At 41.8% G+C, this 26,076-nt stretch overlaps 3 protein-coding genes across 8 annotated transcripts in view; 2 read left to right on the forward strand and 1 right to left on the reverse strand.

Annotated features, from left to right (window-relative positions):
* Window positions 1-26,076, reverse strand: part of LOC147321506 (protein NLRC3-like) — a 55,828-nt gene that overhangs the window by 19,153 nt on the left and 10,599 nt on the right. The gene's annotated exons all lie outside the window — the stretch shown is intronic.
* LOC147321507 (uncharacterized) lies at window positions 11,662-25,740 on the forward strand. Its single transcript, XM_086305539.1, has 18 exons — window positions 11,662-11,881; window positions 11,965-12,127; window positions 12,246-12,438; window positions 13,760-13,861; window positions 14,747-14,818; window positions 14,987-15,088; window positions 15,958-16,029; window positions 16,198-16,299; window positions 17,177-17,248; window positions 17,417-17,518; window positions 18,396-18,467; window positions 18,636-18,737; window positions 19,609-19,680; window positions 19,849-19,950; window positions 20,160-20,265; window positions 24,390-24,548; window positions 24,627-24,683; window positions 25,113-25,740. The coding sequence occupies exons 1-18, from the start codon at window positions 11,779-11,781 to the stop codon at window positions 25,358-25,360; spliced, it is 2,001 nt and encodes a 666-aa protein (XP_086161665.1). The 5' UTR covers window positions 11,662-11,778; the 3' UTR covers window positions 25,361-25,740.
* LOC147321508 (uncharacterized) lies at window positions 20,138-24,364 on the forward strand. Its single transcript, XM_086305531.1, has one exon. It carries the CDS (start codon window positions 22,429-22,431, stop codon window positions 24,100-24,102), a length of 1,674 nt encoding a protein of 557 aa, XP_086161657.1. The 5' UTR covers window positions 20,138-22,428; the 3' UTR covers window positions 24,103-24,364.

Here is a 26,076-nt window from a genome sequence, read left to right on the forward strand (position 1 = left end):
CCGCAGACCACGGCCTCTCTGTGTGAGGATCTAAACGTATTCTACGCTAGATTCGACACAGCGAACACCATGAGACCGGACAGTGTGCGCACCGCGGATGACGTCAGTGCGCACACTGTGTCTGAGGAGGATGTGCGGAAGTGCTTCAGGAAGGCGAACGCACGCAAAGCTACTGGTCCGGACGGGATTCCCGGCCGCGTCCTCAAGTCATGCGCGGCTCAGCTGGCTGGAGTGTTCACGCACATCTTCAACCTTTCCCTCTCTCTGTCTGTAGTCCCAGCCTGCTTCAAAATGGCCACCATCGTCCCTGTACCCAAATCCTCCACCATCTCCTCATTGAACGACTGGCGACCTGTAGCCCTGACCCCCATCGTAAGCAAATGCTTCGAGAAGCTGGTCAGGGACTTCATCTGCTCTGCACTACCCGACTCACTGGACCCTCTACAGTTTGCATACCGCCACAACAGGTCCACTGATGATGCCATAGCCCTGACACTACACACTGCCCTGTCACACCTGGAGAAGAGAGACACGTATGTGATGATGCTGTTTGTAGATTACAGCTCAGCATTCAATACCATCGTTCCCTCGAAGCTGGACAGGAAACTGCAGGATCTAGGACTGAGCAGCTCCCTCTGCAGCTGGATCCTTAGCTTCCTGTCTGACAGACGCCAGGTGGTCAGACTGGGCAGCATCACCTCATCCCCCATCACACTGAACACTGGTGCTCCACAGGGGTGTGTACTGAGCCCTCTCCTGTACTCACTCTACACCTACGACTGCACAGCCACTAACAGCTCCAACATCATTGTGAAGTTTGCGGACGACACTACAGTGGTGGGTCTTATCACCAACGGTGATGAGACGGCTTACAGGGAGGAGGTCAGCGCCCTGACCCACTGGTGTCAAGACAACCATCTCACCCTCAACGTCGCAAAGACAAAGGAGTTGATAGTGGACTTCCGGAGGTGCAGAGAAGTACACACCCCCATCACCATCAACGGCGCTGCTGTGGAGAGAGTGAGCAGCTTCCGGTTCCTTGGTGTACATCTGGCTGAGGATCTTACGTGGTCAGTACACACAAACAAAACAGTGAAGAAGGCGCAGCAGCGCCTCTTCTTTCTCAGGAGACTGAAAAGATTCGGCATGAGCCCCCGCATCCTCAGGACCTTCTATCACTGTGCCATTGAGAGCATCCTCACTGGATGCATCACCACCTGGTATGGCAACAGCACCGCCTACAACTGCAAAGCTCTCCAGCGAGTAGTGCGGTGCTCTGAACGGATAATTGGAGGTGAGCTTCCCTCCCTCCAAGACATCTACAGGAAGCGGTGCCTGAGGAAAGCGGGGAGGATCATCAAGGACTCCAGTCACCCCAGCCATAAACTGTTCAGACTGCTTCCATCAGGAAGGAGGTTCTGCAGCATCCGGTCCCGTACCAGCAGACTGAGAGACAGCTTTTTCCATCAGGCCATCAGACTGCTGAACACGTCATAGACACCTCAGCTTCACTACTGGAACTTCAACATTATGCACTCCACACTGTATATAAATGCCACTTGTTTTGCACATATTCAACTCTGTATATTTTATATATTTTATTATTATTATTATTATTTATTTTAATTTCTTTTTACTATTTAATTTGTAAAAATGTGTATACACACACACACACACACACACACACACGTAGGAAAATATTTAGTATACACATCCAGAAATGCATACACTATTATATATTGTACATATATTTATTAGTTTCAGGTTGGCCATTCTTGTATTTTGCTCGTTTGTGTTGTTGTGTTTGCACATCTCTGTTGCTTGTGGGGCTCGCACACAAGAATTTCACTCGCATGTGCTGTGCCAGTGTGCCTGCACATGTGATGTGACAATAAAAGTGATTTGATTTGATTTGATTTGATTAATGTCCATCAGTTTCTTTAAGGTCCTCTTCTCTGCCACTGTCACCAGAGTGTCCAGCTTCATGCCGACCACAGAGCCAGCCTTCCTGATCAGTCTCTCCAGCCTGCATGAGTCCTTCTTTGCTGTGCTGCTCCCCCAGCACACCACAGCATAGAAAAGTACTCCAGCAACCACTGACTGGTAAAACATCCTCAGGAGCTTCCTGCAGATGTTGAAAGACCTCGGCCTCCTGAGGAAGTACAGTTGGCTTTGGCCTTTTTTATACAGGTGCTGCGTGTTGCATGACCAGTCCAGTTTGTTGTCCACCCACAGCCCGAGGTACTTGTATGTGTTGACCACCTCCACCTCCTCTCCCTCTATCTGAACTGGCAGTGGACCTAGGGCTGCTCGATTATGGCAAAAATGATAATCACGATTATTTTCACTGAAATTGAGATCACGATTATTTGACGATATTTATTTAACCCTTTAAGATCTACCATAGAACCAAGTCCGCCACAGCTTTTAATATTTTTTTTACATGCTGTAGTGCCATTTGTGGGAGCATTTCAAGTTGCTATACATCAATACAACTGTTATAGCCCATATTTTAAAAATGTGTATGTATTAAGTCCATAGTAACTACATTAATTGCAAAAAAGTGCAATAAACTACAAAAAAATTGAAAATCGTTTTTGTTTTTTTTACATATATTTCTACTTGGAGAAATTTAAGAGGCTTATCCCTCAAAACTTTAAATACAAAAAAGTTGCAAAAAATAGTTTACAACAACAGGAAATTTATTTTGAGTGTCTTCATAGTTTTATTTTTGGAGATACAGCAATTTTTATATACACTGCAGGAAAAACAAAAAAACAATCCTATGATGCAAATTTGCAAAGAATGTGCATGTGCATCAAAATAAACTATTTCCAGCAGTGCAATTCAAGTTCTAAGGCCTACAAGTAAAAAACTACATTTTCCGCGAAAATGACGTCACTTGCGATAGTTCGCGTTGACGTCTTTTTCAATGTGGGAAGTGTTAAGAACAGCTGATCGGATCGGCAAAGCGTGTTTCTGGAATATTATGTTTTTGTTCCTGCAAGCGCTTTTTATGCAATTTTTGCAAAGCTATATGTGGAAGGAAACCGTGACCTAGGATAAGCTGATGGCATAAGATGTAAGTACAACTCCTCTGGTTTCATATGGAAAAAAATTTATTGTGCTAGCTTAGCGGTTCAGGTTCTACAGGGATTTAAAAATAGTTATACAAAACGAGCATGCTGCTCTGACCGGCTTTAAAGGGTTAACAATAACAATGTATTGAATAATTACTTTAAAAAATAATATAAAATAGTGTGCAAATACTGATAACAGTGCAAATGTTTGCAATAAAATAAATAAATAAATAAATAAATATTGTACTATTCTTAGTTAGCGTATTGTCTGTCTTGTCTTAATGTTGGTTTAAAATGGAGCACTGTAACAAAAAATAATTTCCCCTAGGGATCAATAAAGTATTCTGATTCTGATTCTGATTCTGATGATTCTGAAATGAAAAATGTAAACTTTGCAGTGTTGTTCTGTGGTGCAGCTACGACACCATAGCAAAGTTTACACACTGTGTCTACTTGATCCACGTCTGACTCCACGAACCCATAATGTTTCCACACCACTGAAGTTTTTTTTTTTTTTTACCTCTCTTTTCAACCAACGGCAGTCCACTCCTTTCCAAATAACTTCTGCTTAGCTTTCCGAGCTTCCCTCGGGTCCTCTTAATTGTTGTGACGCGTGTTCGAAATGCAGAGCAGTGCGCTTGATTTGCCACACGGAGCAGCGCGAGAGTAAAGCATGAGGGAGGGGCTAATAATCGGCTCAGTCATTTTTAATGATCGTTGAAAGCCCAGATCGTAATCGTGATTAAAATTCGATTAATTGAGCAGCCCTAAGTGGACCTGGTCTGGACCTCCCGAAATCCACAACCAGTTCCTTGGTCTTTGAAGTGTTGAGTTGCAGGTGGTTTGTGTGACTCCATGTGACAAAGTTCCTCACCAGGCTCCTGTACTCCTCTTCCTGGTCATCTCAGATGATGGGGTCCACCTGCATCCTGTTTAGTTTCTCCTGGAGCAGACAGGGCCGGAGGAATCTGCCTGGATGATATCAAGGAACCAGGCTCCACGGCGCCAAAACAGCAGAGACTAGCAATGTGGGAGAGGGCCGGCGCAGATCGCCGCAGACAGGGAGTGGACCAGCGGCGGATAAGAGAGAAGCTACGGAGCTTCCATCGGGCCCCACCGGGGAGCATCCAACTCTTGTGACTGAAATCAAGAGGGTCATTACGTCTCCACTGGAGCTTTAAAGTGAGGCATCCTGCTCTCATGCAGAGAGGAGGACTTCATATTACTCCTTAGTAAATCTACCAAGAATTTGAAAACTGTTTTGCTCAGGATTGTATAAGCTGAATTCTATATTTAAGAATTAAATATTTTATTGTTACTATTTCAACCAGTTCATCAAGCACTCCAATTATGAGCCTGCCTAAAGTGATTATTTTACTTTTATTTTTACCTGAGAAGGAATACACTTAGGCTTTTTACTTCTCAAATGACATGTGTTCCTCTGCTCTCCATGTATTCTGTGAAGAGTCTTTTTGCAATTACTCCCTGAGCTTGTTAAAGAAGGAACTTTATACCGGTTGGGTAACCCTGGCTTCAAAGAAGGATACTGGTGCTGGGTATTTTCCCTGACACTGATGAGAGGCCCTCGACTGGCACGAGGATTTCCTCTCAACTTGAGGTTTCACCTGAACTTCGGATTTGGAAGTCTTTGGTTTTGTTTTTTCGGTTTACTTGTTCATTGTTCTTGTTCATTTTCTGGTTAGCATGGGTGATGTTGCACAAAGGTACACAGACTGAAAAAGTTATATGCATCATCAGGAAAATAAAATAATGACGCTAAATGTAAAAGGGCTACATAATCCGATTAAAAGGAGTAAAATAATAGCTAAAATGAAACGTGAGAAGCTGCAGGTAATCTTTTGGCAGGAGACACATCTATCTTCTTTAGAACATGAAAAATTAAAAAATTTGGTTTCCAAACTACCTATTACTTGTCTCATAAATCAGGCCACAAAAGAGGAGTAGCCATACTGATCCCCAATGCTGTTAACTTTGAATTCTATTTAGAGGTAAAGGACAAAGAAGGGAGGTTCATTTTGGAAAAGGGTAAATTAGAAGAGGAGGAAGTAACATTATTCAATGTATATGCCCCGCCAGGAAGCTCCAAATCTTTTTATGAGAAGTTATTCGATTTAGTGGTCTTGAAAACACGAGGAGTTCTTATTTTTGGTGGCGACCTTAATGTTCAACTCCAACCAAAACTGGATGCATCCAACCACCGGCAAAAGAAAAGTTCGAATGCCATTAGGGTCCAACATGCTTACAGAACTGGGTTTGATTGATTTGTGGAGAGCCTCTCATCCAGGTGAAAAACAATTTACCGTAATTGTCGGGCTATAAGCCGCTACTTTTTGCACAAGCTTTGAACCCTGCGGCTTTTAGTCAGGTGCGGCTTTTCTATGGATTATCCATGATTTTTGTCATATCGTAAGACGATTTGTTTTGTTTGTTCCGCTGTTGTACGGCACTACGTTGCCTGGCGGAAGGGCATGTGATCAGACACACAGTATCGGGGTTCAAGAGTGGTATGTTGGTCACATGTCCATCCGCCAGGCAACATAGTGCCGTACAAGTAGCGCGAAAAACAAACTTCAAAGTAGCGCCACGCGTTCAGCGGGAGGCGTGGATGACGAGCGGCAATAAACTTGCGAAAAGCAAGTTATGCTCAACTCCACCGGTGGAATCTGACAGCGTGGAAAAGTGTGAAAACATTCATGATCACCAACGGATTTCGAAGGGCTGGACTGCTGCATGATGGAGAGGACACCGCCACGGCCCTTCTGAGGGTGTTCGACTCTGACACTGACAACGACGATTTGTTTGGTTTTGAAAGTGACAACGAAGGAAAGAAGCTGACAGTGGATGACGAAGCCATCCTGAGCCTGTTCGTATCCGACACTGGAGAAGAGGACTTTGGTGGTTTTAGTGCGCAGGAAGATGGTGGTGAATGACTGACTTTTCTTGAGCCTAAAAGGTAGTCCGAATCTATTTTTCCGGTGTGCTGTAGGTTATTGTTATGTACTACATTTGTTACTCATTTATGAAGCACAGTACATGTTTCGTACTTGTAATTACCGCTACTTTTACATATACCTAAAAAGTTGTGCAAATATGTACCCATAACTTGTTTTTCAAAATATTAATAAAAGGGGTGTGTCTCCAAACAGCCATCTCTTTCCTGACAATTCCCTTTGTGCATATTCTCTTACATATGATAAGTCAACATTGAAACACCTGCGGCTTTTAGTCAGGTGCGGCTAATGTATGTACAAAACAGGATTTTCCCCTGATTTTAGCTTGTGCGGCTAATATTCAGGTGCGCTTTGTAGTCCGGGAAATACGGTACCTATTATTTTGCTCACTGTTCTGTATATACTCGAATTGACTACTTTTACCTCTCTGGGGACATCTCAGGCCCTCCAAGGTTTGGAGGCCTATCTCCCCCTACCACCACTTCCCCTGCCAGTGGCGGACTCCCTCAGACATCGGTGCGTTGGTGGTTCTTTGTGTCCGGGGATGGGCGTCCGGGTACACACCGGCTCACTCCTTGGCGGCCGCTTATCGGGGCCTGGAGCCTGGGGCTCGCTCGGGCCACTTCGGAGGTGGGGTGCCCCCGGCCTCTCGGCCTGGCGCTCGGTCACTCAGGCACGGCTGGCTGCCGGCGGAGCTCACGGGCCCGTCACTGCAACCCCCCCTGGCTTCTGCTCCGCGGCTGCTGAGTGACCCCTCATCTGGGACTCTCCTCAGCTCTTTCTGGGACAGTGGCGCGGCTGCCCCTCTGTTGGTCTTCCTTGGTCTCTTGTGTTCTGGGGGCCTCTGGATGTCTGGAGTTTTGATCTCCTCCATACCTGCTTCATGCCCTGGAGGACGGGGCTGTGGCTCCCCACACCCTCTAGCAGATCATTACATGAAGGAACCTTTTAAAAACAAGCGCGTCCATGCTCACAGGTGTACACACGGGTGATCACACCCACAAACTACACCCTTTTTGGCTCCTACCTCAAAGCACACTGTGTTCTGTTGATCTTATGTGCTGCACAATAATGTTTAATATTTAGTATTTACTGTCATATTCCCATATATCATTGTGATGTTGTTTATTCTATTACTCTTGTTCTCTTCTGCTTGTTTTCTTTTTTCTTTCTCAGCAGGTGATCCAGGTGATTGATAGATGCATTTTATTTTCTTTTTCTTTTTTTTTTTCTGCCCGTTCTGTTGGTTTTTGTTTTTTGCCCTTCTCCCCCGTCCCTCTTCTCAGCTGTTTCTCTTTCCCTCTTTCTTTCTCCCCTTCTTTCCCCCAGTCAAGTCTGTCCCATATTCAGTAAGTGAAAATAAAATAAACAATAAAAGGTGAATCAAATGGACCATTACGGCAAGGCTGGGATGGTCAATTTGGTAAAGTAAATCCGTTGGGCATCTTTCTTTACCTTTAGACAACAATTCTGATGGCAAAAGAGCCAAACGGGACAGGCAAAAAAAAAAAAGAAAAAAAAAAAAAAGAATTGACTACTTTTTTATGTATAAATCATACTGGCATAAGGTTGAAGATTGTAAAATAGTGGTCAGAGATTTATCTGATCATTCACGTGTGTACCTAACCCTGCACCGTACTCGGACTAAACAACGGAAAAATACACTTTGGAGACTCAACACCAGTATTTTGAATGAGAAATCAGTACTAACACAAATCCAACAGGAATTTGTGCGTATATCTCCATTTTTTGGATGGGAAATTGCTCGGCTTACTACCGTTAGAGGGACACACAGCTGGCGAAATAATGTTTGAGAAGATTTCAGCTCTTTTTGAGGAAAATGGTCTGGATATGAAGCGTGTCTGTATACTTGTGACGGAGGAGGCTTCATCCATGGCAGGAAAAGTGAGTGGTCAGCGAAATATTTATTTTAATTTGAAAGGGAATTATCAAAATGTTTTTTTGTTATTATTATTATTATTTCAAATGTGCAAAAAATAGTTCAGTTATAGCTCCCTTTTTTTTAAATGGACCTTTTGGTGTGCATTTGTGATTTACAGGGGAAAAAGAATAAAAAAATTACTTGTTTTTCAGTACAGTTGTGTGGGTTTGAAATTGATCATGATCTGCTGCTTACTGGCTTCAAAAAAAAATATCTGGCCCAGATAAATTCCTCGGTTTGAAAATCTGGCCCAACTAACTTCGTAGTTGAATAGCCATGATATAGGCCAATATCCGTCCTTAATGTGGACTATAAATTATTTGCTTCAATATTATCTAAGAGACTGGAATCAATTATTCCGGAGCTGATAGACTTAGATCAGACAGGCTTTGTTTCAAATAGACAGACTCAAGATAACTTAAGGAGAACATTACAAGTGATGAACCACATAACATAGGAAATATTAGTGCAATGTTGATTAGCTTAGATGCCGAAAAGGCTTTTGACTTGGTGGGTTGGGAATATCTATTTAGGGTACTAGCAAGAGATGGCTTCATTAAATGCCTATGTTGGAGAGGCTGTGGCTCGCCCATGGCAAACCATTTCCATGTCTTCTGGGCCTGCCCAAGAATCCAGCCATATTGGGGGGAGGTGGCCATTGAGATAAACAAAATAATCAGGATAAAAATGGACTATTCATTTGTTACCTTGTATCTTGGCAAGATACCTAAGACACTTCCACATAAAGATAATTATTTATTGAAAATACTTTTGGCTAGCAGCAGAAAGGCCATAACCCGAAGATGGCTAAAGGCCAATCTTCCAACTCTGGCCCAGTGGCATGGGATAGTGAAAGAAATTTTTGGAATGGAGATGCTTACGTTTGTCCTTAGACTGGAGCTGGAGAAATTCAAGAAGCTCTGGGAAAAATGGATTGTGTATACCCTTTGTACGGAATAATTATAAATGACTGTATTCTCATACTGTAAATAAATAAATAGAAAGTAAAAAAAAACAAACTTAAATACTGATCCGTATGTGTAGGTTTACGGTACATATCAGCTTTTAGATGTCCCCCATTACTGATGGAAATCTCACAGTCTAAGAAGGCTAACCTGACACTTTTCATATCCTCCCTGGTGAATTTGATGTGTCGGTCAACCCTGAAATGTGGTACGTCCTGAGATTTGATTTTCAGCCAGGTGTCATCCACAAATCTGAACCAATGGCTTGGTGGTGTTCCAGGGTGGGATAGCAAAGCCCTCTTTTCCACTTCTTCCATGTACAAGTTGGCCCCAACGTTATGCCCTTGTATATGGAATATGTGGAATTAAGACACAGTTCCTAAAGCAAACACACTTGGTCGATGCTGAGAGTGGTCCTGTTGCTGAGATTGGGGTCATCCAGTAATCTCTTACTAACTCCCTCCAACGCGGAAGTGAAGAGAGATGTAACGTCGTACGAGACCATGGTTTCATGTGCCTCCATGACATCTCTCACCTTCTCAACAAAATCCAAAGTGTTCTGGATGTGGTGCTCAGAGCTGCCCACCCACGGGTTGAGGATCGAAGCCAGAAAGCCATTGTTTCCTCTTAGAGATGTTATAGGTGACTAAGTTGATCATACAGACAATCGGGCTTAAAGGTATATGTATATATGTAGATATATATGTATCGTCGGTAAACCATACAAACTTGGTGTAGCTTCCCCTGCGTATAACCTGTGGTATGAGATCAATCAATAGGATTGTCTTGTTCTAACTGCTTCAGACAGTCTATCACCCTCTTCCTGTAACCACTTCCTGGGTCTCGTTTCAGGGGCTCTTAAGTATTTTTGTCTCTGAGCAGTGACAACGTTTTCTCATGATAGTCTTTCTGGTTTACGCACACCGCATGGGTGTAATTAGTTGCTGATTGCATATTATTTTCAACATTTTCCATAGTTACCGACTCTGTCACGGTTCTGGGTCCGTTGGACCCAGTATTTTGAGTTTATTATATTTCGGTTTAATTCTGCTTCATGGATTGTTTTCTTATTCTCGTAGTGATGATGATTATTATTAGTTTCTTGTTTCTGTTTATCCGTGCTTAAGGATTTGTTCTCAGTTATATCTCACGTTTAGTTTAGTTCAGGTTCCATGTGTCATTCTGTCTGTCTGTCTCTCAGTGTAAAGTCTGCATGCTTGTTTAGTAATCCATGTTTCCTGGTTTATTGTGAAAGTCTTTGTCTTATGTTAGTGTGTGCAGCTTGGTTCCCCCCGTCTCGTTAACCCTGATCTCTCCCAGCTGTGTCTCCCTCCTGTTGCCCATTCGCTGATTACCACCCTGTGTATATTAGCCCTGTGTTTTCCTGTGCTCAGTGTCGCATCGTACCCTCAGATCCTGCCTGTGTGTTCCAGTTAGTGTTTTCATGTTTGGTTTCTGATTTGTTGGTGCCAGCAATAAAGCTGTGGTTTTCAGTTATATTTCCGTCTGAGAGTCCTGCACTTGGATCCACATCTCCACCTGCCCGCACACAGAGCCCTGACAGACTCGGGTTTTTACAAATGTTCAGGATGTTGACAATTAATACAGGATAATACAGAGAGGCTTATGATGAAATTCACTTGTCAAATTCAGTCTGAACTTTCTGATTTGGACTTGAACAGCAGGATCAATGCCTTTTCTCTAAGCAGTGCCAGAAGAAAGTAAATGCTTTAGGTTGAACTTTTTTCGCTGCAGTTAAATTTTGATTAATATGTTCATATTGTAATTTACAGTATGAAATTCATATGTTCTGTTTTTGGAAGCCACTTTGCTTTTCTGTTTGACTAAATTCTACTTTCTTAGGACAGGCGTTTGCAACCCTAACGCTCGTGTGAATACATAAGTGCTTCTGCAGCCATGACAAAAAGGGTTTCAAATTTCCATCACTGCTAATAGCAGCTGCAGCCAGAAAATACCTTTGACCCCACAGAATCAGTGATTGAACCTTTTTTTTTTTCCTTTTTTTTTTTCACAAAACGACAAAAGATGATGTATGCACAGTGTTTGGGAGTAACGGAATGCATCAACCGGCGTTACGTATTTAGAATGCAAAATATGAGTAACTGTATTCCATTACAGTTACCATTTTAAAAGGTGCTATTCAGAATACAGTTCCTTTGTTGAAATAAATGGATTATGCTTTATGGACTGTTAGTGAGTCTTTGAAGAAGTAAAACGGCCCCAGCGTTTGTCATTGAGTAAATAAAATAGGGCTGACGACTAACCGCGTCAACGCGATAAAGCGGGCTAACCCGTGTTAGGATTTACTCGGTGTTAAAGCATTATTGTGGCTTAAACGTGTTAATGCCGACATCGCGACTAACGCGATTAACAATTAAACCAGCGCAGTCTGAGTCAAAATCCCTGATGTCGCTGTTAGCTAATTTCGGGCAGTTTGTCCAATGTCTGTCATTCTGCTGACAGCCCTAAAATAAAAGCAAGGGTATAAGTGTATTTAGTCGTGTATTTATTTATATGCCTGAAGAAAAAACTTCTTACAGTTTTGATGCCTAAGCTTTCTCAGTACTTGTATCACTCTCTGCAGTCGCCATTACAGAAATGTCACATGTCGCCATTTTGAGTACTAGGCCTTTAACATTTTAAAAGAAGGCATAAATTAGCACTATGAATAAGTCAGCTGTGTTTATGCTGTAAACTACACTACTGCTAGTTCTGCTACTACTGATGATGATGACAATGATGACGATAATCGTAATACTTTATATGCTTTGGTAATACAGCCAATCGTACAGGAGAACATGCGAAGGAGACGCATTCCTCCACGGGAGGATGCAGTCTGTCATGTTTCTGCTGGAAGGGACAAACTGGGACTTGATATCCACTACATAAATGCCTTCAAAGGTAAGTTGGTCTTTAGTTTGGATTAGATTTGGAGTTTGTCACTTTGTCTTTTGTCACTCACTTGGTATGCCTCTGCAATTCAGGTCGGGGCATTTTCACGACTGTTCCATTCCAAAAAGGAGACTTTCTTTTGGAATACAGAGGTAAACTCATAACAAAAGAAGAATGTGAGCGGAGACACAGAGTTTATCATGACAGCCTGAAGGTGTTCATGTTTGAATTCAAGTTTGATGGAAAACTCTGGTGGTGCGTATTATATCAGTGTAGTTTGATTAAGATTAAATGACACATTGCTTTTGATTTATGAAAAAAAAAGCTTCCTAACTAACTAGTTAAGCTAATACTTTTTTGCCTAACCCCACAGTGTGGATGCATCTCAAGAAGATGGGTCATTAGGCAGACTTGTCAACGACAACCACATCAGTCCAAGTGCTAAGATGAAAATATTAAATATCAATGGAAAGCCCCATCTATGCTTATTTGCAAGCAGAGACATAAGTCCAGGCGAAGAAATAGACTATAATTATGGTGACTCGGATTGGCTCTGGAGATGCAAGGTATTTCTACAATTGTACTTTTTGGAACTGATAAATTGCATACCCTAAGCCATTTTTACATTTGTACCTACTCAAATTGGCTTAACGTGACTTAGGGCATCTAGTTTTTCACTGAAATTGAGTATCACCTACTGTGCCTGGGGTAACTATAGCAATGCAGCCGAGCATCCAGTGATATAAATGCCACAGCAAGCATGGACGTCAAGGTGACAAAATGCCTGCTGCTCAGTCTATACTTTAGTGTTCAATTCAGGGATCACGCTGTTAATTTTGGTCGCTATTTCAAACATTTCAGAGTTTCAAAAATGATGGCTTGGATTTTCACGAAGGAGGCGCACTCATAACTTATCGAGTGACACCATTGACCAGCCACCTGGTGGCATTCAGTCTATGTCAAATTTTCTGATCACTTTGGATCACTTGGAACCTTGGTGCAGTAGTTACTGAAAAACTACATGGTACTATAACCTACTGGAAAAACAGGGGTAGGTACTAATGGAAAACAGGCAATTGTGATGGCTGCCACATCAAAGCCCTCTAAAAGCACTAAAAAAATATCAGCAGGTATGCAGAAATAAAAAATGGCTTTCGGTTTCTAAATTTTAACAGTGATTGATGTTTAATGTGATTCTACACAGCAAAATCTCCAGTGTTAAATTAACACTGGAGAGTGTCTATAAGGGTCCACACCTCTGAGTGTTAAATACAACACTGTTGAGTGTTAAATTAACACTTTTGACAGTGTTATATGTTTAAAAGTAACCTAGTCAGTTTTGAAGATTAACAATGGCTAACACTGAGCAGTGCTGATTTTCTAACACTGGAAAATAACTCAAAATGTTAGAAATATTCCAGTGTTAGAAAATCAGCACTGCTCAGTGTTAGTCTTTGTTAATCTTCAAAACTGACTAGGTTACTTTTAAACATATAACACTGTCAAAAGTGTTAATTCAACACTCAACAGTGTTGTGTGGACCCATATAGACACTCTCTAGTGTTAATTTAACACTGGAGATTTTGCTGTGTAGCCTCTTTAGTTAGATTCATTTTAAATTTTGTCCCTTGAAGATAAATGGGCCCTAGTGACAGTTCGTTGCTGCTACAGGTGATTGTTTTACTCCTTTAGCAATGGCTTAAAAAATAAAGAAATCACACTGACTATTTGTCTCTTAATCATAGGGCCTTAAATTCTCTATACATGACAGTGAATATTTTAAAGACAATAGCTTGAAACTTATCTTTCTCATACAGTTTATTTAATGTTTCAAAAGCCTCTTCAAAAATGCACTGTATATTCATTCTCTATCTGTTACACACGAAGACTGAGACCAGCCAGATTCAGAAGACTGTGAGCTGCCTAAAGCCGCAACCAAACAGCTTTCCAAACAATGATCTGGACCTGAAACATCCAGAGCCTGAAAGGGTAAATATAATCCAGTGTACCACTTAATGAACTAATAATTTAATCTATCATCATTCTTTATGGATGCTGTGTGTGTGTGTGTTTGGCAGTCACCTGGGTGTGATGTGATTTACATGGACCGTGGCTTGTAGGTCCTTTTCATTGTTTCAAAGTGCAAGTCTGGATAACATCTGAGTGTGTGTGTGTGTGTGTGTGTTAACCACCCAAATGTGACTTAGGAGGACCACACTGTTATTGGGGGACTCCGTCAAAGTTTGCTTCATGGTGACATCACTCTGGTTTTAGGAGGGGTCTTCTCGTATGTCTTGACAGTTTGACCTACAGCATGCAGAGCTGACTGCATGTGCTTTGTTTCTATGTTGAAATTTTTTGAAACTCAGGCTTGAACATTAAGATAGATAGTACTATACAACTTCTTAACTTGTTTTAGGCACTTTTTACTGCTGTAATGCATGGGCTCTCTCTGGCTGTGTACTCTGGCTTCTTCCCACAGTCCAAAGATGTAGCTTATGGGGTTAGGTTAACTGGTGATTCTAAACTGCCCTTTGGTGTGAATGCAAATGCTTGTCCTTCCATGTTAGACTGGCGATCTGTCCAGGTTGTACTGCCCTATGGTAGCTGGTATAGGCCCCAAAACTGCTACCCCACAATCCTGATAAGGATAAGTGGAAGAGGATGGATGATTGCAAAGGAATCAGTTGTTAATTATTGTAGCCAGTATTTTTTTCAGAAGAAAACATTTCTTGAGTGGAAAGCCGCCCCCCCCCCCCCACACACACACACACACACACACATGCAAATTAAAGACAGAAGCACAGGACTGCCCAGTACAGTTGCAAGAAGAGCACTTGGTCTAATCTTTGTGCCATCTTTTCTTTGTTGCAGGATCTTGATGAAGAAATGCCTCAGCAAGGCTCAGAAGCCATGCATTCTTCTTCAGTGCAAGATTTTGAAGAGGTAACATTGACCTAGGACAGATTTTAATGAATGTTTCTCATGCACGATGTGTACCTTACGCTATTTGCCGATAGTGAAATGGTCTATTCATCCTCTTGAGTGATGCATTTTTAGTAACTGTCAGATTACTGTTCTTTTGTCTTCATTCTCTATCTGTTACACACGAAGACTGAGACCAGCCAGATTCAGAAGACTGTGAGCTGCCTAAAGCCGCAACCAAACAGCTTTCCAAACAATGATCTGGACCTGAAACATCCAGAGCCTGAAAGGGTAAATATAATCCAGTGTACCACTTAATGAACTAATAATTTAATCTATCATCATTCTTTATGGATGCCGTGTGTGTGTGTGTTTGGCAGTCACCTGGGTGTGATGTGATTTACATGGACCGTGGCTTGTAGGTCCTTTTCATTGTTTCAAAGTGCAAGTCTGGATAACATCTGAGTGTGTGTGTGTGTGTGTGTTAACCACCCAAATGTGACTTAGGAGGACCACACTGTTATTGGGGGACTCCGTCAAAGTTTGCTTCATGGTGACATCACTCTGGTTTTAGGAGGGGTCTTCTCGTATGTCTTGACAGTTTGACCTACAGCATGCAGAGCTGACTGCATGTGCTTTGTTTCTATGTTGAAATTTTTTGAAACTCAGGCTTGAACATTAAGATAGATAGTACTATACAACTTCTTAACTTGTTTTAGGCACTTTTTACTGCTGTAATGCATGGGCTCTCTCTGGCTGTGTACTCTGGCTTCTTCCCACAGTCCAAAGATGTAGCTTATGGGGTTAGGTTAACTGGTGATTCAAAACTGCCCTTTGGTGTGAATGCAAATGCTTGTCCTTCCATGTTAGACTGGCGATCTGTCCAGGTTGTACTGCCCTATGGTAGCTGGTATAGGCCCCAAAACTGCTACCCCACAATCCTGATAAGGATAAGTGGAAGAGGATGGATGATTGCAAAGGAATCAGTTGTTAACTATTGTAGCCAGTATTTTTTTCAGAAGAAAACATTTCTTGAGTGGAAAGCCCCCCCCCCCCACACACACACACATGCAAATTAAAGACAGAAGCACAGGCCTGCCCAGTACAGTTGCAAGAAGAGCACTTGGTCTAATCTTTGTGCCATCTTTTCTTTGTTGCAGGATCTTGATGAAGAAATGCCTCAGCAAGGCTCAGAAGCCATGCATTCTTCTTCAGTGCAAGATTTTGAAGAGGTAACATTGACCTAGGACAGATTTTAATGAATGTTTCTCATGCACGATGTGTACCTTACGCTATTTGCCGATAGTGAAATGGTCTATTCATCCTCTTGAGTGATGCATTTTTAGTAACTGTCAGATTACTGTTCTTTTGTCTTCATTCTCTATCTGTTACACACGAAGACTGAGACCAGCCAGATTCAGAAGACTGTGAGCTGCCTAAAGCCGCAACCAAACAGCTTTCCAAACAATGATCTGGACCTGAAACATCCAGAGCCTGAAAGGGTAAATATAATCCAGTGTACCACTTAATGAACTAATAATTTAATCTATCATCATTCTTTATGGATGCTGTGTGTGTGTGTGTTTGGCAGTCACCTGGGTGTGATGTGATTTACATGGACCGTGGCTTGTAGGTCCTTTTCATTGTTTCAAAGTGCAAGTCTGGATAACATCTGAGTGTGTGTGTGTGTGTGTGTGTTAACCACCCAAATGTGACTTAGGAGGACCACACTGTTATTGGGGGACTCCGTCAAAGTTTGCTTCATGGTGACATCACTCTGGTTTTAGGAGGGGTCTTCTCGTATGTCTTGACAGTTTGACCTACAGCATGCAGAGCTGACTGCATGTGCTTTGTTTCTATGTTGAAATTTTTTGAAACTCAGGCTTGAACATTAAGATAGATAGTACTATACAACTTCTTAACTTGTTTTAGGCACTTTTTACTGCTGTAATGCATGGGCTCTCTCTGGCTGTGTACTCTGGCTTCTTCCCACAGTCCAAAGATGTAGCTTATGGGGTTAGGTTAACTGGTGATTCAAAACTGCCCTTTGGTGTGAATGCAAATGCTTGTCCTTCCATGTTAGACTGGCGATCTGTCCAGGTTGTACTGCCCTATGGTAGCTGGTATAGGCCCCAAAACTGCTACCCCACAATCCTGATAAGGATAAGTGGAAGAGGATGGATGATTGCAAAGGAATCAGTTGTTAATTATTGTAGCCAGTATTTTTTTCAGAAGAAAACATTTCTTGAGTGGAAAGCCCCCCCCCCACACACACACACACACACACATGCAAATTAAAGACAGAAGCACAGGACTGCCCAGTACAGTTGCAAGAAGAGCACTTGGTCTAATCTTTGTGCCATCTTTTCTTTGTTGCAGGATCTTGATGAAGAAATGCCTCAGCAAGGCTCAGAAGCCATGCATTCTTCTTCAGTGCAAGATTTTGAAGAGGTAACATTGACCTAGGACAGATTTTAATGAATGTTTCTCATGCACGATGTGTACCTTACGCTATTTGCCAATAGTGAAATGGTCTATTCATCCTCTTGAGTGATGCATTTTTAGTAACTGTCAGATTACTGTTCTTTTGTCTTCATTCTCTATCTGTTACACACGAAGACTGAGACCAGCCAGATTCAGAAGACTGTGAGCTGCCTAAAGCCACAACCAAACAGCTTTCCAAACAATGATCTGGACCTGAAACATCCAGAGCCTGAAAGGGTAAATATAATCCAGTGTACCACTTAATGAACTAATAATTTAATCTATCATCATTCTTTATGGATGCTGTGTGTGTGTGTGTTTGGCAGTCACCTGGGTGTGATGTGATTTACATGGACCGTGGCTTGTAGGTCCTTTTCATTGTTTCAAAGTGCAAGTCTGGATAACATCTGAGTGTGTGTGTGTGTGTGTGTGTGTTAACCACCCAAATGTGACTTAGGAGGACCACACTGTTATTGGGGGACTCCGTCAAAGTTTGCTTCATGGTGACATCACTCTGGTTTTAGGAGGGGTCTTCTCGTATGTCTTGACAGTTTGACCTACAGCATGCAGAGCTGACTGCATGTGCTTTGTTTCTATGTTGAAATTTTTTGAAACTCAGGCTTGAACATTAAGATAGATAGTACTATACAACTTCTTAACTTGTTTTAGGCACTTTTTACTGCTGTAATGCATGGGCTCTCTCTGGCTGTGTACTCTGGCTTCTTCCCACAGTCCAAAGATGTAGCTTATGGGGTTAGGTTAACTGGTGATTCAAAACTGCCCTTTGGTGTGAATGCAAATGCTTGTCCTTCCATGTTAGACTGGCGATCTGTCCAGGTTGTACTGCCCTATGGTAGCTGGTATAGGCCCCAAAACTGCTACCCCACAATCCTGATAAGGATAAGTGGAAGAGGATGGATGATTGCAAAGGAATCAGTTGTTAATTATTGTAGCCAGTATTTTTTTCAGAAGAAAACATTTCTTGAGTGGAAAGCCCCCCCCACACACACACACACACACACATGCAAATTAAAGACAGAAGCACAGGACTGCCCAGTACAGTTGCAAGAAGAGCACTTGGTCTAATCTTTGTGCCATCTTTTCTTTGTTGCAGGATCTTGATGAAGAAATGCCTCAGCAAGGCTCAGAAGCCATGCATTCTTCTTCAGTGCAAGATTTTGAAGAGGTAACATTGACCTAGGACAGATTTTAATGAATGTTTCTCATGCACGATGTGTACCTTACGCTATTTGCCGATAGTGAAATGGTCTATTCATCCTCTTGAGTGATGCATTTTTAGTAACTGTCAGATTACTGTTCTTTTGTCTTCATTCTCTATCTGTTACACACGAAGACTGAGACCAGCCAGATTCAGAAGACTGTGAGCTGCCTAAAGCCGCAACCAAACAGCTTTCCAAACAATGATCTGGACCTGAAACATCCAGAGCCTGAAAGGGTAAATATAATCCAGTGTACCACTTAATGAACTAATAATTTAATCTATCATCATTCTTTATGGATGCTGTGTGTGTGTTTGTGTTTGGCAGTCACCTGGGTGTGATGTGATTTACATGGACTGTGGCTTGTAGGTCCTTTTCATTGTTTCAAAGTGCAAGTCTGGATAACATCTGAGTGTGTGTGTGTGTGTGTGTGTGTTAACCACCCAAATGTGACTTAGGAGGACCACACTGTTATTGGGAGACTCTGTCAAAGTTTGCTTCATGGTGACATCACTCTGGTTTTAGGAGGGGTCTTCTCGTATTTCTTGACAGTTTGACCTACAGCATGCAGAACTGACTACATGTGCTTTGTTTCTATGTGGTTTGAAACTCAGGCTTGAACATTAAGATAGATAGTACTATACAACTTAACTTGTTTTAGGCACTTTTTACTGCTGGTAGTGCATGGGCTCTCTCGCTGTGTACTCTGGCTTCTTCCCACAGTCCAAAGATGTAGCTTATGGGGTTAGGTTAACTGGTGATTCAAAACTGCCCTTTGGTGTGAATGCAAATGCTTGTCCTTCCATGTTAGACTGGTGATCTGTCCAGGTTGTACTGCCCTATGGTAGCTGGTATAGGCCCCAAAACTGCTACCCCACAATCCTGATAAGGATAAGTGGAAGAGGATGGATGATTGCAAAGGAATCAGTTGTTAACTATTGTAGCCAGTATTTTTTTCAGAAGAAAACATTTCTTGAGTGGAAAGCCCCCCCCCCACACACACACACACACACACATGCAAATTAAAGACAGAAGCACAGGACTGCCCAGTACAGTTGCAAGAAGAGCACTTGGTCTAATCTTTGTGCCATCTTTTCTTTGTTGCAGGATCTTGATGAAGAAATGCCTCAGCAAGGCTCAGAAGCCATGCATTCTTCTTCAGTGCAAGATTTTGAAGAGGTAACATTGACCTAGGACAGATTTTAATGAATGTTTCTCATGCACGATGTGTACCTTACGCTATTTGCCAATAGTGAAATGGTCTATTCATCCTCTTGAGTGATGCATTTTTAGTAACTGTCAGATTACTGTTCTTTTGTCTTCATTCTCTATCTGTTACACACGAAGACTGAGACCAGCCAGATTCAGAAGACTGTGAGCTGCCTAAAGCCACAACCAAACAGCTTTCCAAACAATGATCTGGACCTGAAACATCCAGAGCCTGAAAGGGTAAATATAATCCAGTGTACCACTTAATGAACTAATAATTTAATCTATCATCATTCTTTATGGATGCTGTGTGTGTGTGTGTTTGGCAGTCACCTGGGTGTGATGTGATTTACATGGACGAAGTTTATTAGTTGATATCTGCAACTGAATTGAAAACACACCTTTCCAACTGTCCAAAACAAATAAATGTTGCAATATTTTGCTAACAGTGTCACAATCATCGTCTGGTGTGCACAACAATATCATCTTTGGACAAGTGCATTCAGTGTGTGGGACCGGTTTCCTCCCTCAAGTGGCTTGGCTTTAAGTGCAAAGGTGAGACATTTAGTGAATAGGTACAGTGTATAGTAAAAAGCATTAATAGAGTTCAACAAGTTAAGACGTGCTGAAATGAACACTGCTCCCTTTTTAATTAATGGGTGGTCACGTCTAATTAAAGAAATGCAGTATTACCTCATTGGTGCAGGACCTTGTAAAAATGGTATACTTGGGATTGTCCTCAATTCCCCATTCCATAACATAAACTGCTCAAAATAATAAAGGGAACACTTAAACAATGCGATGTTACTCCAAGTCAGTCACACTTCTGTGAAATCAAACTGTTCACTTAGGAAGTAACACTGACAACCAGTTTCACATGCTGTTTTGCAAATAGAGTAGACAACAAGTGGAAATTATAGTCAATTCACCATAATAAAGGACTGGTTCTGCAGGTGGTGACCACAGACCACTTCTCAGCACCTATGCTTTCTGGCTGATGTTATGGTCACTTTTGAATGCTGGCGGTGATTTCATTTTAGTGGTAGCATGAGACAGTCTACAACCCACACAAGGGGCTCAGGTAGTGCAGCTCATCTAGCGTAGCACATCAATGTGAGCTGTGGCAAGAAGGTTTGCTGTGTCTGTTAGTGTAGTGTCCAGAGCATGGAGGTGCTACCTGGATGTGGAGTAGGCCATAGGAGGGCAACAACCCAGCAGCAGGACCGCTACCTCCACCTTTGTGCAAGGAGGAACAAGAGGAGCCCTGCAAAATGACCTCAAACAGGCCACAAATGTGCATCTGTCTGCTCAAATGGTCAGAAACTGACTTCATGAGGGTGACTTGAGGGTCCAGCATCCACAGGTGGGGATTGAGCTTGCAGTCCAACACCATGCAGGATGTTTGGCATTTGCCAGAAAACACAAAGTTTGGCAACTTCAGCACGGGCACCCTATGCTCCTCACAGCTGAAAGGAGGTTCAAACTGAGCACGTGACAGTCTGGAGATGCCGTGGGGAATGTTCTGCTGCCTGCAACATCCTCCAGCATGATCATATTGGCAGTGGGTCAGTAATGGTGAGGGGTGGCATTTCTGTGCCTGCCAGAGAGCCTGACTGTCATTGGGTAACAAGATGAGGTCCTCGGACCCTTTGTGAGACCACATGCTGGTGCATTTGGCCCTGGGGTCCACCTAATGCGAGACGACACTGGGCCTCATGTGGCTGGAGTATGTCAGCAGTTCCTCCATGACAAAGGCATTGATGCTATGGACTGGCCCGCCTGTTCCCCAGACCTGAATCCAATTGAGCACATCTGGGACATCATGTCTCACTCCATCCACCACAAACTGTCCAGGGGTTGGCAGATGCTTTAGTCCAGGTCTTGGAGGAGATCCTTCAGGAGACCATCCGCCACCTCATCCCGAGCATGCCCAGGCATTGTAGGGAAGTCGTACAGGCATCTGGAGGCCACACACATTCAACTACACACTTTCATGCCACTCAACTACCTAAAGAACAAAGTATTTAATAAGAATAATTCCTTCATTCACATCTGGGATGTCCTTTTTTGGGGGGGGGAGGGGGATTAGCAGTGTATGTGTAGTCATTAAAATATCCTTAATGTGAACAGTTTTGTTTTTTTTTGTTTTTTCAGCATTTGACATTACTGCAATGCTTTGACAAAAAACTACTTCACTTAAATAGAACTGCAAAGCTAAATTAAGTCTATCAAAATGTGTTTCAGTTTGTTTAGGGGTCTGGCACAAATCTTGCCTTGCAAAATTGGCAAATCAGAATTGCCACCAGTCAACACAGGTGTGTATCCCATTCATATTTGGCTTGACTTTTTTTCAGTTTATTTTTTACCTGTCTAAAGTATTGATCAATTAAAAAAACTTTTGTTCTTACATTCCAGAAAGAAGAAATTTCTGAATATTCAGGGGAGGATGGATTGCCACATTCAGTTCTGGATCAAATATCAAGCGATGATGATGGCAACCACAGCATATCAGAAGAAGAATATGTGCCAGATTCAGAGTCATATGATGAAGATTCAGATGAAGACATCTCATTATTGCCAAGCACATCAAAAGGTCTGCTATGCCAAGATGACATCTCCAAAGCGCATGAACAATCAGATTCAACGAATTTAATCCACAACTTGACAAAGGACAAGCCACAAGATAAAAGTGAGCTTTGCGAAACTGAATCAGAAAAAATGACTTTAAGTAAAAGAAATTACTGCTATTTTTGTGGCAAACCACAAGCTAAAATTTCCCGCCACCTGAAAACGCACAAAACGGCTCCTGATGTTGTGCATGCATTTTCCCTGCCTAGAGACTCAAACGAGCGTAAAAGTCTGTTAGAGAAATTGAGAAATAAGGGAAATTTTAAGCATAATGCTGCAGTTTTGCATGGTGGAGTGGGACCACTGAAAGTGAAGAGAAGACCCAAGATTAAAGCAGTAGAGGGAAAGTTTGCTCATTGCTTTTATTGTCAAGGGATGTATGTTCGCAAGGATCTTTGGAGACATGTCCGCAGATGTCCTAACAAACCAAAAGATGACACGGATAAAGAACCTGGAAGAACCAAAGTACTCGGCCTGGCTTTAACTCTGGAGTCTCAGTGTTATCCGCAGGTGTCAAGTGGAGTCTGGAAGGTTCTTGCTGTTATGAAACAAGATGAGATTGCCTCAGCTGTGCGAAATGACTTTACTGTTATTCAGTTTGCCCAGTCCCTCTACAATAAACATGGACAAGACCCTACAAAGTATGATTATATACGACAGAAGCTTCGTGAAGCGGGACGTTTGTTGTTGTGTCTGCGCACAGAATTCTCAGTGCATAACATGGAAGAAGCTATTAAGCCTGCTAATTTCCAGAGAGTTGTGCAAGCAGTAAAGAAAGTTTCAGGTTTTGATGAAGAGACACTGTCATACAAAACTCCAAGCCTTGCGCTGAAACTGGGACATACACTGCATAAAATGTCTGACATTATCCATTGTCGTGCCCTCATGACAGAGGATGAAGCCCTAATCAAGTCCACTGATGCGTTCAAGAAGTTGTATGTCTCCAAATGGTCTGAGATGGTGTCTCACCGTGCCTTGAACACATTGAGTGAGGCAAAGTTTAACAAGCCATCAACATTGCCCTTTACAGAAGATGTTCGGATTCTCCATCACTACCTTCAAAAATCTGCAGAAAGTGCCTTTTGCAGCTTGGAGAACGAAGCCACAGCTCAGAATTATGCCCAACTTGCACAAGTTACACTCTCACAAATCATTGTGTTCAACCGAAGACGTTCTGGAGAGGTTTCAAAGATGCGCCTCAAAAGTTTTCTTGAAAGAGACAAAACAGCACTCCACACAGATGTTGCCATGGGGCTCTCAGAAATGGAACAGAGACTCTGTAACTATTTCTGTAGAATAGAAATAATGGGAAAAAGGGACAGAAATGTTCCAGTTCTGCTAACACCAAGCATGCTGGATGCTCTGTCACTACTGGTTAGTAGGAGGCCTGACTGTGGTATTTGTGCCACTAATATCTACCTCTTTGCAAGACCCCGATCAATGAGTCATTACAGAGGAATGGACTCCTTGCGTGTTCATGCACACCAGTGTGGAGCAAAGCAGCCTGAGTATCTAAGATCGACACAGCTCAGAAAACATGTTGCCACACTCTCACAAGTCCTTAATTTGAAAAACAACGAACTTGATCAGGTTGCAGATTTCCTGGGTCATGATATCCGCGTTCACCGCGAATTCTACAGATTACCAGTTCCCACAACACAGCTGGCCAAGATTTCCAAACTGCTTTTAACACTGGAAAAAGGACAACTTTCCCAGATCCAGGGGAAATCACTGGATGAGATCAAAATAGAAGGTTTGTATTGAAAGGAGCAAATATTAGGGCAGTAGTTGAATATTATGCTTTATCAACCGAATTAAAACCTAAAAGCACAGACCATTCTGTTAAATGTCCATGATTTAAGGTTCTTGAAGTCTATTGTTTCATCACTTTGCAACATTTGGCAAACTGCAGAGTGGTGGCCTTAAATAGTAAAACTATGTACTATAATTTCCAGTATTTGTTCTGTATTTTGTCATATCTCGTTGTTAATGTGAGGTTTTTGGGGGGTTTGTGTTTGGTTTTTTGGGGGGGTTTTCCCACAATTTCTCAGATGAAATTGCATTAAGTGATGCTGAAACAAAGGACAGTGAAAGTGAATCAGATGATGATGACACAGCACTCACAATGTTGGCGTGTGGCACCAGTGAGCCTGTACATGCAGTAGCTGATTCCACAAACACAGCGCAGCTCCAAGACACTGTAGATTGTGGTAAGTTACCACTAGCTTGGTTTCTGTGGATAAAATGTTTGTTACAAATATTAAAACTTAATCAAATTGTGTAATCAGCAGATGAAGGACCACTCACAATGCCTGCAGCAAGTGAGACTGCTGCTCCCTCTGAAGGTAAGGGGTGCAGTTGGTTCTCTAAGCTTATTATTGTTTCATCACTTTGCAACATATGGCAAACTGCAGAGTGGTGGCAAAAAGTCACTTGGATGAGTGACAAAATGTTTCTCCCACTGAAAACGCTACGTCCAGATTAACAGAATCAACGTTTTGGGATTTACTTACCTGGATGATTGAGCATGCATCAAGAGACTTTTATTCAACTTTTTATTCAGTCTTTTATTCACAGCGGAACACTAAATGTCTCATTTTAGAAATTTGATAAATTTTCAAAGAGAATTTTAGCTCGTTTTGATATTGATGGTAGCAACACATTTCAGAAGTTAGTACAGGGTAGCATCCATTCTTTTAACCACCAAATGTTTTTTGTTTTTTTTGTTTGGTTTTTTGTTTGTTTTAACTACTACTACTTTATATATCTTCCAGAGAAAAATGCTGCTCAATCCCACAATTCCCGAAGAGCTCCCAAAAACATGTGGTCCAAGGCTGAGGTTGCTGCAGTGATGAGGCATTTTAAAGACCACATAAACGAAGGGAAACTAGCCACCAAAAATGAATGCAGTCATTGCAAATTGGTAGAAGATCCGGTGTTGGCAGGAAGAACAGTTCAAAACATAAGAGATTTTGTAAGAAACAGAGGATTAACTGCAAAAAGGCAGAAAAAAATGAACTAAAATAACTGTTTAGAGAGCTGTGGTTTTACATCTTGGTCAGATTGCCAATTGTTGTTAACACTGATGTTCTGTTTAAAGAAAAAAAAGTTCTTGTTAAATACAGAAGTAGTTTGTATTTCATAATTTTTACATTTAATTTATTTAGGGTTTTTTTTGACGGGTTATATTTAAAATAAAAAATTATAAATGCATATTTTCTCCCCTTAATATTTACCTTTAAACTATTAAAATTCATTTTAAATGTTTTTAATTTTTCTGTTTTCTATATTTTTATATTTCTGTGGGAAGCGTGGGCATTTTTGTCCATAGATTTCTTTTTTTATTTATGGTTAAAATTAATGTTCAGATCCAAGAACACTAATAAAATGATGTTCCAGTAATCCTGTGTCCTGTCAGATGTGTATTCATGGTAATGATGAGCTATTTACATATTACATCATTGTCCCTTTAAAGACCCAATATTGTTTTTTTTGGACCTCATAAAACACATTGTTGTCAAGTGGACAATGTCTCCAGAAAACACAATAGAGTCTGGTTGGTGTGTATCAGTGTATCTAGACTTCTATAGGGAGTGTATGAGGTCTGAAGTGACCCAAATTTTTTTCAGATTTTTTCGAACACTTTAACCTCGCTCCCTTGGCTCTAAGTCCTTTCAAAAGGGTAGTCCACTTAAACCACCACCGGGCGGATTGACGTAGTATAGTCCCGCCATACCA

The sequence above is a fragment of the Aulonocara sp. 'chitande type north' Nkhata Bay genome, linkage group LG9, assembly GCF_057382095.1.
Source record: "Aulonocara sp. 'chitande type north' Nkhata Bay isolate Kocher_YH1m ecotype deep benthic linkage group LG9, A_spYH_male_GT1.1, whole genome shotgun sequence".
Taxonomy (NCBI): Eukaryota; Metazoa; Chordata; class Actinopteri; order Cichliformes; family Cichlidae; genus Aulonocara; species Aulonocara sp. 'chitande type north' Nkhata Bay.